A 13613-nucleotide genomic window follows, 5' to 3' on the forward strand; every position below is an offset into this window, starting at 1 on the left:
CCCGTAATTTTTATACTGTTTTATTATTAAACATTGTTAAAACTTCTTATAACAATGATATTTACAGCAGAAAGTTAGAGAATGCAGAAGAAAATTTAGATGACTCATAAGTGTACCACATAATTAGACAACTATTACTATAGTTAGACAATGATTACTATTTGGAGACATTCCTTACAGTCTCTCCAGCCACACACACACACACACACACACACACACACACACACACACACATTTATTAAGGATGAGTATTATGCACCAGGGAATATTCTCAGCACATGACATACATGTGCCCACAATCCCTTACTAGAAATTCCCAGGGCCCAATGTATTTTAGAATTTGGAAATTTTTCTAGGAAGGTAAAGCCTTATGTGGCACATTATGGGGTTAATATTTCACCAGCAGAAGGCATAAATATTCACACAAAATGGGACAAGACTATAAATAACTTTGCATCAAGGCAGGTTTTGCTAGTGAGGTCACTGCCAACTTACAAACTTAGGTTTCAGAACTTTAAATTTCAGGACTGCAGTTGCGTGATCCTGAATGCGTCCCATCCCACTCGATCCACATACGCACCCCACAGGGTAGGATTATCAGGGTTACGGGAGAGTAAGAGGCGGCTTTGAACCTGGTGTCTTAGCCCAGGTCCAACGTGTACTAACCACTTGGCTGCTTGCTAAACGTGTGGGATTGCCGTGTAACCTTCATTTCACAATACGTGAGCAGCTATTTTGCTATTATACATCATGGGATGTTCTCATCCGCTCTGTTTTGAAAGGTTGCATGGAAATTCCCACCCTGGGGGACTGCTTCCAAGTCCAAAGAAAGACCAAGTTCCAACTCCTGGTTTGAGATGAACCCAAAAGGAAAGAGACGGGAGGGAAGCCCTGAGCAGACAGCACAGTCACTGAATCTGTAATCAATCTATAATCGTAGCCAGCCCTTGTCCAGTTGGAAAATGGAAGGGAAGTGTGAGGTTGCATAACTGGATTAAAGGGAGAAGAAACATTTGAAATTGGAGTTTCACCTCAGAACCAGTCTACAAATCACAAGATTTATACAAAAAGGATTTTATGAAAACAGAAATTCTACTGCTTCTAAAGAGGGACAACAAAACGCCTAGTCATCTGTTCATCCATCCATCCATCCACCAACCCATCCGTCCATCCACCCATCCATCCATTTATTCATTCATTCATTCATTCATCCCCAGACTCATTCACAAAGTGTCTTGCTTGCCCCAGGAATTCAGAATTCTGTCTTTGGCAGGTTTGGGTTGCTTGTTTCATTCACGCATTTGGTGAGTATTTCTTCAAAGTCTACCATGAACCCACACTAGGCTAGGCAGTGGAGAAAAGCGGAGACCCCAAAAATATGGCCCTGTTTTCATGGAGCTTGTGGTCCAATGCAGGAGACAGGTAACAACCAAGTAAACAAATAAAGAAACTAAAGACATGATCTCAAGGAGCGATTAAGTTTTCACGACACATCAGGGTGATCGATCAAGAAACTAGGGGCACGTGGGCAATACTGTAAAGGTGGGCCTTGACTCCCTGGAGATCCTTCCACATGGGATTCTTGTGCCAGGTCATTAGAAACAGCGAACACATGCGAGTCCCCTCCATCAGAGGCCCCTGACTCGGGGACTCAGCTAGGGCTGGAAATGTTCTAATGGAAATACCAGGATTTTGGGAAGCACCAGCAGAACCACCTGAGTTGCCCCGGTACTAAAGTTCAAAATCCTCAACTTTGAAAAGCACATGTATTGGGGGCAAAAGAACTGTGTGCCCTGTGAGCTTTCAGGGGTCTGGTCCAGCCTCCTCATGCTGCAGATGAGGCATTGGAGGCTCAGAGAGGGGAAGAGGCCTACCCAAGGTCACACAGCACATTGGCCCTCCCTGTGCCCATCACCCCACAATGCACCTTCATCTCTATGTTTCGGTGCCTCTGGTTTATAAAATCCAAGATCCTTCTACCCCTCCCCCAGTCCTTTGCTGGGACAAGGCAGGAAAAATGATTCACCTACAATGCTAAGTTTTATGCAATGAACATACAAGGGCAGAAAACTCACTTCTTGTTTTGGCCCACAGCCATATGCAAAGATAGGCTCTCAGTTAAGTATCGTTTACCTTTATAAATTTGCCAGTCCAGAAAAGCTGTTTTTTTAAGAACAAACCAGCAAAGACCCCTCAAAATAGTAGTGGAAGACAGGGAGAAGAAACTTGGGAGTCTTCCCCCCGCCCTACCATTTTAATCTACCATTTATTAAGTGCTTTATTCTCTTGCTAAGCACCTTAGAAATATGAGTTGATTTAATCTTCAGAACTTTCTTGGAATCCAAGACTCAGGAGAAAATAATAATGTAACATTTATTATTTTGGCAAGCCTATTTGCTTGATAAGTTCTTAATTAGCACCAGTAGGAAGAATTCACACAGTTGTTTCCTTTTTATCAATTAGGGCTGGGTCTGTGCCATACAAGACAACAGCCACCAGCCACGAGGCTATTTAAATTTAAATTAATTAAAACTTAAATTTAAAATTCAGTTCTGGGAATTCCCTGGCAGTCCAGTGGTTAGGACTCTGCACTTTCATTGCTGAGGACGTGGGTTCGATCCCTGGTCAGGGAACTAAGATCCCACAAGCTATGCAGTGCAGCCAAAGACAAACAAACAAATAAATAAATAAATAAAATTCAGCTCTTTAGCCACACTAGCCACATTTCAAGTGCTCAATAGTCACATATGATGAGTGGCTGCCATACTGAACAGCAGAGTTCTAGAACATTCCATCCTGGAACATCCCAATGTGGCAGAGAGTTCTGTTGGACTGCTCTGTTCTGGCTTGAAAGTTGCCTCTTCCAAGAGCTCTTCCCTGACCCGACCACATCTTTCTAAAACATCCCCACAGGTATTTCTTCTGTAGCCTGTTTCCTTCCTGGCGTTGAACATACTTGGAAACTATCTTATCAGTTTACCTGTTTATTTGTACATTTCCTATCTCCCTGCTAGGACTCTGCATCTTGTTTCTTGCTGGAGCCAGTGTGGTAAATGTATCTCACCATTCCTCCTCCTTAGATGCCACTTAGCAACCCCTCACTGGACATCCACATCTAACATAATTTCTGATGCTTTTTCATTTGGGTGAATTGGTTTAATAAACTGTTTTTCCCTAATCCCTGCTGAAACCGTCATAATGAGGGAAAGAAGGGTCTGGAAGGAAGAGAACGTTGGAGATTACTGGAGAACACACTGTGACACAGTGGAATGAATCCTGCTGTCCAACAGATCTGGCCTCGAAACTTCGCTCTGCCACTTCCTAGCTGCATGATCTTGGAAAAGGTACTTTGCCTCTTTTTTTTTTTAACCATTTTTAAAAATTGAAGTACAGTAGATTTACTGTGTTGTGTTAGTTTCAGGTGTGCAGCAAAGTGATTACACACACACACATATATATATATTCTTTTTCAGATTCTTTTCCATTATAGGTTATTACAATATACTTAGTATCATTCCCTGTGCTATACAGTAGGTCCTTGCTGTTTATCTGTTTTATATATAGTAGTGTGTGTATGTTAATCTCAAACTTCTAATTTATATCCCCCCCGCTATCCCCTTTGCTAGCCATAAGTTTGTTTTCTATGTCTGTGTGTCTGTTTCTCTTTTGTAAATAAGGTCATTTGTATCATTTTTTTAGATTCCACATATAAGTGATATCATATGGTATTTGTCTTTTTCTGTCTGACTTACTTCACTTAGTATGATAATCTCTAGGTCCATCCATGTTGCTGCAAATGGCATTATTTCATTATTTTTTAAAGCTGAGTAGTATTTATTTCACCTCTCGGAGCCTCAGTTTTCTGATCTGTAAAATAGGGATCCACCACCAGCCTTGTACCATTGTTATACAGGATAAATGGGTAATTTATATAAACTGTAGGTAGAAGAGGGGTAGGTAGAAGTGGGGAAGCTATGGGTGAATTCGAGTGCTGGGTGAAGTGGGTGCTGGTGGGAAAGGAGCTGGGGAGGAATGTACTGCTTACTGAGCACCTACTGTATACCAAGCTCTGTGCATACTTTATAAACATTATCCGATTTAACCCTTCAGAATTTTACAGATGAGGGACCGGGGCCAGGAGAGGCGATGTGCCACGCCCAAGGTCACACAGTGCGGGGTGGCAGAGCCAGGGTGGTACTCAACTCTGACGTCTGACTGTTCCTTTAACCCTTCCAGAAACTCAAAACAGTCTTCCCCTAAAGATCATCAGTATAGGGAATATCTGCATTTTTCTCTTTTTTCTATCTCCAATTTCCAGTAACCAGGGTTAAAAATGTTCCAGCCACCATGGTCACCGGGAACATGGTGCCTTTGTAAGAGCCCATGTCCTAGTCCAGGTTTTCCTCATTTTAGCAGAGAGCGTGCAAGAGCTGCTTAAAGGAAGAGACAAGATTCCACTCCCAGGGCAGAAGAACAGACTGGAAGCAGGAACAAACACTAGAACACAGCAGAGGTTCTTTCCCGCTGGCAAAGTCATGGTTGGTGGCTCTTTTGTACTCTCTGCTCTCCCATATTTTCCATGTTTTCTACCCGGAATTACCGTATTCCATTTGTAATTTGGGACTGGGGGGTGGCAAAGTCTGATAACAAGAACAACAGAAATGAAGCCACTGACTACACTCCTGGGACAGTCCCACCTGTGATGGACCTGTAGGTATTTGTTTCCAACAATCAGTCTGATGGATGTGTAATAGTATTTGAATTTCTGCCCTTTTTTTTTGGCCGTGCCGCATGGCTTGTGGGATCTTAGTTCCTTGACCAGGGATTGAATCCAGGCCCTCGGCAGTGAGAGTGCAGAGTCTTAACCACTGGACAGCCAGGGGATTCCCTTGAATTTCTGCTGTTAAGGCATCACTGGGGGAAGGCATGTTTTACAGTTGTTAATTACCTATTGGATGAATGAACAAATGAACGAACAAGTAAATGAATGTCTCATCAGGAGTCAGGGAAACTGTCCCTCCCTTTGGGTTCCCATCATTGCTCTGGCTCTTGCCAACCTGAGCTCATTCTGCTTAAATTATAACTAGTTGTTGCATACAAGGTCATCCTCCCCAGCCAGACCGCGATCTTCTAGAAAGCCAGTTTCCTGGCCTGGGGCCCTGTACACGCAGTAGATGCTCAATAAATGACTTTGATAGGAGGGAGGGAAGGAAGCAGGGAGGCTCATGTCTTCTGCTTGTCACATAGCTACCCTCGCAGGTAGCTTGGCTGAGCAGGGAAGGGTGTGGACCCCACCCTAACTCTGCGCCTCCTGGTTACGAGGACAGAGGGTACGTTACCTTATAGCGGGGACAGGGGTCTCAGTCTCGCTTGCGGTCTGAGCAGCCTCCAGGGACAGTGTCCCCAGGCTGGCTCGGCTGCCCTTCCGGGAAGATTCTCTGAACGAGCCAGTGCCAGAGTCCTCATCGGAAGAGTTGTCGTCAAAAGAGCCCAGGATGAAGTTGGTCATCAGTTGCCTCTTGATGTACGCCCGCCTCCTGTCTTCTTTGGAGAGGGTCCTGACTCGCTGGCCCTGGGGTCTGGCTAGCACGGACGGGCCACTGGTATTTGGGGTCTCCAGGCCTTCGTTCTCTGTCCCGTTGGCTTGGCGTGCTGGGAAGGGGTCATTGGAGGAAAGGGGGTTTCCTTGGGGATTCTGCAGCAGGGGTGGCTGGGAGTTTCTTTGCTGGCAGGCGTCTTTGGGACCTTTGTGGGATGCTGGCTCAGCCTGGTCAGGGGTCTCTGGCAGAGAGCTGCTGCTGCAATTTTCCTGCAGTGGCTCCCTGGAGCTGTCTGAGGCTGGAAGGGGCTCCTGACTTGTGATGAAGCTCACCTTCAATTTACTCTTGGTGACTTGCTTGGAGTCCGTCATTTTCCCCCAGCTTTTTAACCAGGAAAAGATCAGGCAGGAGAAAATCAGATAAGATAGAAAAAGAAGCAGGATCATTCACAAAATCTGTAAGGGAACAAGAGAGACGTTTTAGGATTTATGTAATCGTGTTATCTAGCTCTTAAAGGAGGTGGTGGTGAGAGCCAGTTAAGGTTCTGTGTATTCGGCTGAGAGAGCTGGAGGGGAAAAGCACTAGACAGGGAGCAGAGAAGGGGTGCTCCTCCCGGCTTACATGCTCTGTGGTCTGCGGCATGTTTCTTTTTTTTAAGATTTTTTTTTTTTTGATGTGGACCATTTTCAAAGTCTTTATTGAATTTGTTACTATATTGCTTCTGTTTCATGTTTTGGTTTTATGGCCACGAGGCATGTGGGACCTCAGCTCCCCGACCAGGGATCAGACCTGCACCCCCTTCATTGGAAGGCAAAGTCTTAACCACTGGACTGCCAGGGAAGTCCCTGGGACATGTTTCTTAACCTCTCTGGATCTCAGTTTCCCACCTCTAAATAAACTAACACACACTCACCATAAATCATAAACATGCATGTGAGAGAGAACTAAATGAGATCAGGTACATTAAAAGACTCTGTCAGAGCATCATTAATCATAATATCCCCAGAGCGGAAACAATCTAAATGCCCAATAACTGATGAATGGATAGACAAGATGGGGTCTATCCATACAGTGGAATATTGTTCAGCCACAAAAAGGAATGAACCACTGGTACATGCTACAACATGGATGAATTTGAAAACACCATGCTAAGTGAAAGAAGCCAGTCCCCAAAGACCACATATTGTATGATTCCATGTATTTAGATAATATGCCCAGATTAGGCAAATTCATAGAGATGGAAAGATCAGTGGTTGCCTGGGGCTAATGGGATGGGGGTGAAAGCTAAAGGGTACAGGGTTTCTGTCTGGAGTGATGAAAATGTTCCAAAACTGATTGTGGTGATGGTTGTACAACTCTTTGAATAGACTAAAAACCATTGAATTTTGCGCTTTACGTGAGTCAAACAGTATATGAGTTATATCTCAACAAAGCTTATCTTAAAAAAAGACTTCATTATATTCCAATTTGTAGATGAAAAGGATTGTTGGCTTCTATGATCGTCATCTCCATCACTACCAGGATCATCAGTGTCACTGTATTATTATCACAATCATCATCACGGTCTTGGAAAGAGGAATGGGCACCTTGTCGTATTTTCTTTGTAGCGCTAGTACACCTGATGCAGGTATGCTCATAGCTAGAATGAAAGTTCAGCAAGACCAAGGAGGGTCTGTTCTGTTCCAGGGCCTAGAACAGCACCTGGTACAGAGTGAGAGCTTAACAATGGACAAAAATTCATTTTGTTGAATACATGAATTCAGATATTCCGATTTCTAACCCATGCCTCTGACCACCACACTAACTCTACCCTATTAATGAACAGGTAATTATTATTTGCAGGAAATAGTTTAAAAAGCAAACAAATGAAAACGCAACCTGAACGTATTGAGATTTCTGACCCAATTTTGCCATAATTATCCAGTAGAAGCATTAAAAAAGCGGGACCAGGGCTTCCCTGGTGGCGCAGTAGTTAAGAATCTGCCTGCCAATGCAGGGGACACGGGTTTGAGCTCTGGTCTGGGAAGATCCCACATGCCGCAACTAAGCTCGTGCGCCACAACTACTGAGCCTGTGCTCTAGAGTCCGCGAGCCACAACTACTGAACCCACGTGCTACAACTACTGAAGCCCACGCGCTCTAGAGCCCGTGCTCCGCAGCAAGAGAAGCCACCGCAATGAGAAGGCTGCACACCGCAACGAAGAGTAGCCCCCACTCACCACAACTAGAGAAAGTGAGCGCGCAGCAACAAAGACCCAACGCAGCCAAAAATAAATAAATTAAAAAAAAAAAGGAGGACCACAAAACTCAAGCTTATCACTTTAGTATCTAAAAGGCATTTTCTTTTTATTTATTTATTTATCTATTTATTTAGTTGCACCGGTCTTAGTTACGGCAGGCGGGCTCCTTAGTTGTGGCATGCAAACTCTTAGTTCCAGCATGTGAACTGTTAGTTGCGGCATGCATGTGGGATCTAGTTCCCTGACCAGGGATCGAACCCAGGCCCCCTGTATTGGGAACACAGAGTCTTAACCACTGTGCCACCAGGGAAGTCCTGCATTTTCTTTTTAAATTTCAATACAACACTCTTAAGGGAAGTGGAAAGTTCTCAAGATTTCCCAGAACTACATGATCCAAGTACTTCTTGCACAGTTTGGGCAACAGAATTTGCTGAAATGTTGTCAGGGGTATTTTCTAGGTAATACACAGGGTCAGGAGATTTTTTTCTTTTAAGATCATCAAGTTTCCTTTTAAAAAAAAGTCAGTCAAGGGTTTGTTCAGTATCAATGAACAAACCACATTAATAGAACAAAGGGTCAGGAGATTTTTTTCTTTTGAGATCATCAAGTTTCCTTTTAAAAAAAAGTTAGTCGAGGGGTTGTTCAATATCAATGAACAAACCATATTAATAGAACAAAGGGAAAAAACACATGATCCTCTCAAAGAACACAGAAAAAGCATTTGACAAAAATCCAACACCCTTGGGAATTCCCTGATGGACCAGTGGCTAGGAACCTGCGGTTTCACAGCCAAGGACCCGGGTTCAATCCCTGGTTGGGGAACTAAGATCCCACAAGCTGCACAGCACAGCCAAAAAAAAAAAAAAAAAATCCAACATCCATTAATAACAACATTCAGAAAAGTAGGAATAGGAAAGAACTTCAAAAGAATAAGGCACATTAATGAAGAAAAACCACAGAAAATATATACTCAATGTTGAAAGATGGGAAGCTTTCCCCTAAGATCTGGAACAAGACAAGGATGCCCACTTTCACCACTGCTATTCAACATCATACTGAAAGTCCTAGCCAGAGCAATTAAACAAGAAAAAGAAATAAAACGCATCCAAATTGAAAAGACATAAAATCATTTCTATTCACAGGCGACATGATTCTTTATATAGAAAATCCTAAAGGACCACCAAAAAGCACTAATAGAGGTAATAAATTAAGTAGTTGGTGGCTACAAGATCAATATGCAAAAATCAGTTGTTTCTATACACCAACAATGAACAATCTGAAAAGGAAATTAAGAAAATAACTCCATTTATAATCACATCCAGAAGAATAAAATATCTAGGAATAAATTTAATCAAGAAGGTGAAAGACCTATAGACTGAAAACTATGAAACATTGCTGAAAGAAATTAAAGAAGACCTAAATAGGGGCTTCCCTGGTGGTGCAGTGGTTGAGAGTCCGCCTGCCGATGCAGGGGACACGGGTTCGTACCCCGGTCTGGGAAGATCCCACATGCCGTGGAGCGGCTGGGCCAGTGAGCCATGGCCGCTGAGCCTGCGCGTCCGGAGCCTGTGCTCCGCAACGAGAGAGGCCACAGCGCTGAGAGGCCCGCGTACCGCAAAAAAAAAAAAAAAAGACCTAAATAAATGGCAAGACATCCCATCCTCATGGATTGGAAGACTTACTATTGCTAGGATGGCCACGCTACCCAAAGCAATCTACAGATTCATATGGCACTGCAAGGGGCCCCAAATAGCCAAAGCAATGTTAAAAAAAAACAAAACAAATTAGAGGACTCACACTTTCCAATTTCAAAATTTACTACAAAACTATAGTCAGTGTGGTATTAGAATAAAGACAGACATATAGGGGCTTCCCTGGTGCGCAGTGGTTGAGAGTCCGCCTGCTGATGCAGGGGACACAGGTTCGTGCCCCTGTCTGGGAAGATCCCACATGCCGCGGAGCGGCTGGGCCCGTGAGCCATGGCCTCTGGGCCTGCGCATCCAGTGCCTGTGCTCCGCAACGGGAGAGGCCACAACAGTGAGAGGCCTGCATACCACAAAAAAAAAAAAAAAGGATCAACGACCTAAATACAAGAGCTAAAACCATAAAACGCTTAGAAGAAAACACAGGGGTAAATCTTCATGATCTTGGAGTTGGCAATGGATTTTTAGATATGACACCAAAAGCATGAGCAACAAACTTAAAAATAGATAAATCAGACTCATCAAAATTAAAAACTTCTGTGCACCAAAGGGCATTATCAATAAAGTGAAAAAACAATATACAGAATGGGAGAAGATTTTTACAAACCATATATCTGGTAAGGGTCTAGTATCCAGAACACATAAAGAACTCTTACAATTCAGCAACCAAAAGACAGACAACCTGATTTTAAAACGAGCAAAGAACTTGAATTGAAATTTCTCCCAAGAAGATATACAAAGAGCTCATGAAAACATGAATCCTTAGTAATTACGGAAATGCAAATCAAAACTACAATGTACCACTTCACACCCACTAGGATGAAAGAAGCAAGGGAGGGAGGGAGGGAGGGAGCGAGGGAGGAAGGAAGGAAGGAAGGAAGGAAAAGAAAGAGGGAGGGAGGGGGGAGGGAGGGAAGAAGGGAGAAAGAAAGGAGGAAAGACAATATCAAGTGTTGGTGAGAATGTGGAGAAGTTGTAAGTTACTAGGGGGAATGTAAAATAATTCAACTGCTATGGAAAATGGTTTGGGGGTTCCTCAAAAAGTTGACCATAGAATTACTACACAACCTGGGGATTTTACTCCTAGGCATATCCCAAAAGAATTGAAAACAAGGACAAACAAATACATAAACACACGTGTTCACAGCGGCACCCCAACTTTCTGACGCTCAAGCCTTGTTCCTACTTCTGGGTTTCTCAGTCAGTGCACTACTGACATTTGGGGCTGGATAACTCTTTGTGGTGGGGGCTATCCTGTGCATTGTTGGATATCGAGCAGCATCCCTGGCCTCTACCCACTTGATGCCAGTAGCACCCTCCCCCCTCTCAGCTGTGACAACCAAAACTACCTCCAGACATTGACAAATGTCCCTGGGGGGTAAAATTGCCCTCATATGAGAACCCCTGGTCTTAACTCCTATACCTCTGCACTCCTTCCCCCCTGCTTCTAGACTGTGAGATGGAAGCTTCTGGGGAAAAGGTGTATTTCTTACTCATCTCTTGCATACAGTAAGTTCTCAAGACAAGTTTAAAAAGCACCAGCAAGAAAGGTCAGAGTCCTGAAATTACTGACTCACACGTGTTCTCTGGTAATTGACAGATGGCATTGCCAAAAATGGTGCAAAGGCTATCCTGGCTTTACTGGAAGTTCGAAAGCTTAAAGCCCTACATCCTCCCCAAGCAGGAGGTTATGGTAGTGCATAAAGTTATTCAAGACTGTGCCAACTAGCCACTTCCCCCCTCACACCCTCTGCTGGCCACATGGGCCAAGTGCTTTCACAGCTCCACTGCCCACCCCCTGCAAGTCAGCCAGTGGGTACAGACCTCCACCATGGAAACAGCCTGTTCACTGGTCTTCCCTGGCCAACTCAGAGACCTTTGGAAACACAGACCAATTGTCACTCATTTCTGGATCCTTGTGCCCAGGCTAGTAGTGCTTGGTGCATAGTAGGTGCTCAAAAAGTATGTACCGAATGAATGATAAATCCATGCACACCCACTGAGCACCAACAGATGGCTTGAGGCAGGCAGGAATTTTGGTTTCAGGATCTCATTTCTGAAGCTGCATTCAGGAACACCAGGGGAACAAGCTGGGTGTCTCCATGGCAGTTCTGAAGTAGAGTGCCAAGCAGAAGACCTCATACAAATGTGGCCAATTTTAGGTACACTTTAAATGTACACATTGGAAATTCTGAGAAATAAGAAATACTAAGTGCATTACATTGAAATGCTGAGCTTCCCCCTACCCTAAATAGAAAAATACTTGAGTTATTGCTGAGGAAATAAAAGAGAAAAAATATGCTACAGTGGTTCAGAGTTTGGGAACCCTGAGAATGAATACTTTACATTGATTTCCATTGGAAAACCAATCAAACTATGCGGTTTTGCATAACACAAGCACTTTGGGAACTTGCTGGCTGGATGAATGGATGGCGGATGGGGACTGTGGGTGGAAGGATAGATAGGTGGTGCTTGGAGAGGGGTTGAGTGGATGGCCAGGTGGGCAAGATGGCGAGACACATGCATGGTAAGCAATTGAGGGTTGGTGGGTGAAGTTACCAAGCTCTAAATTGGAAGTTTTAATGAATGGAGGGACTGGCAATTCTCCCCAGTTCAGCCCCCTCCCTCACTCGACAAATCCTTTATGATCTGCTGTTATTCTGATAGGAGCCAGTGGGTCAAACATCCCAAACCTACCTTGCAGAGGTTACCCGCACAAAAAACCTCAGGGTCTTTCCCTTTTCTTGGCAATGTGATGATGGTGGACCCACAGGCCACCACATGAGAACTTTTCCCAAGTAAGTACATAGAGACAAATGGGGAACTCTCTGAGAAAGCTCCCAAAGAAACCCTCTGAGCCTCAGTTTCCTCGTCTGTAAAATGGGGATGCTGAGTCTTGCCCCCTTTACCTGTCTCACAGTTGCTCTTCAAATAACCTATATAGCATTGTGTCAATGCTATCAGAAGCATCAAAAAGCCACCAAGTGCCTTCAAGCTTCCAATCCTCAGAACAACTTGGTGGATCTTACGATTGCTATGGTCTTTATTACAGTCCCATTTTACAGTTCGGTAAACTGTGGCTCAGAGAAGTTCGGTTCCTTGACTTTGCTCACATCCAGGCCCAGTGCTCATACCTTTCCCACTGCTCCACCATTGAAACTGGATAAAAATAAATTCCATAAAGCGGAGGGCGTTCCCACAAGCACCTGGCTACGACCCTAAAATCAGATACCTGGCTGTGTACCTGGAGGGTGGAGCCAGATGTGCACAGTGGTCTAGAAGGAGCACTGTGCATGTGGTTCAAATCCACAGACAGTCAAGGCCAGAGAAGTCCTTCCAGTGAACCCTGTGGACATGCCATGCTGAGCTGCTGCCCTTTGCTGAAACAACCCAGCTGACCTGAAAACCCAGCGAGGGCCGAAGCTATTTTTGTTTGTTGCAAACCGAACTCAAGCAACAGCTGCCTGGTGCCAGAGCAATCGTGGCCCTGACGGTAACGAATGCAGGAAACTGCTCGCTTCCAGCAGGTGCTGGCTGGCAGCCAAGCAAGGGCTGGAGAGGGATGGGGGTCGGGAGTTTGCTCTCCAGCCACCTGCCTCCAACACAGCCACCCATACCTGGCCTGGCCTTTGAGGGGCAGAGGAGGGCAGAATGTCAGCATTAAACCAGCCATCCTGTTCCCCACTCGGTCGTTTCCTCCCACCAAGATGAACTCCCGATTGCTCGCTGCCACTTACCGCCCCTGTGGTCACGGCCACCGGCTCCATTCTCATGTGGGTCTGACAGGCTCCCACAGGGTGCCTGACGGAACTGGGGCCGTGGAGTGTCACCTTTCAGCAGGAGGCTGGTGTCATGCATCAGTCCATGGGGAGGAGTTTGGACCAGCTCACAATGGACACGAGTGAGTTTTCCCCCAAGTCAGGCGCCCTTATCTGTCATCCACCAATATAAGCCATTTGCCAAGGTCCTCGCCCTTCCCCCTCCCCCAGCTTCAAGCTCAAGTACTTAAGAGGCTGTGTATACTCTCTGGCCCACAGGGCCACCTCCCCCTGGCTTGCCACACTCCTGGACTTAGAGCCTACTTAGCTGCTCGTGTGATCAGCCACCCCCTTGCCCAACGCTGAGCCTCT

General features: G+C 44.9%; 1 protein-coding gene across 5 annotated transcripts in view; it reads right to left on the minus strand.

Moving 5' to 3' along the window:
- ACACB (acetyl-CoA carboxylase beta) overlaps positions 1-13613 on the minus strand; it is a 141439-nt gene that overhangs the window by 91510 nt on the left and 36316 nt on the right. For all 5 annotated transcript variants that reach the window (XM_089894597.1, XM_022551013.3, XM_089894596.1 and 2 more), the window contains exon 2: positions 5340-5995. In XM_089894597.1, the coding sequence (XP_089750723.1) occupies positions 5340-5986 (647 nt within the window). In that variant the 5' untranslated portion in view covers positions 5987-5995. The remainder of the gene's footprint in view (positions 1-5339; positions 5996-13613) is intronic.

Source organism: Delphinapterus leucas, chromosome 14, assembly GCF_059928025.1.
Source record: "Delphinapterus leucas isolate spDelLeu-1000000601 "Yukka" chromosome 14, BTC_Dleu_Yukka2, whole genome shotgun sequence".
In the NCBI taxonomy this organism is placed as follows: Eukaryota; Metazoa; Chordata; class Mammalia; order Artiodactyla; family Monodontidae; genus Delphinapterus; species Delphinapterus leucas.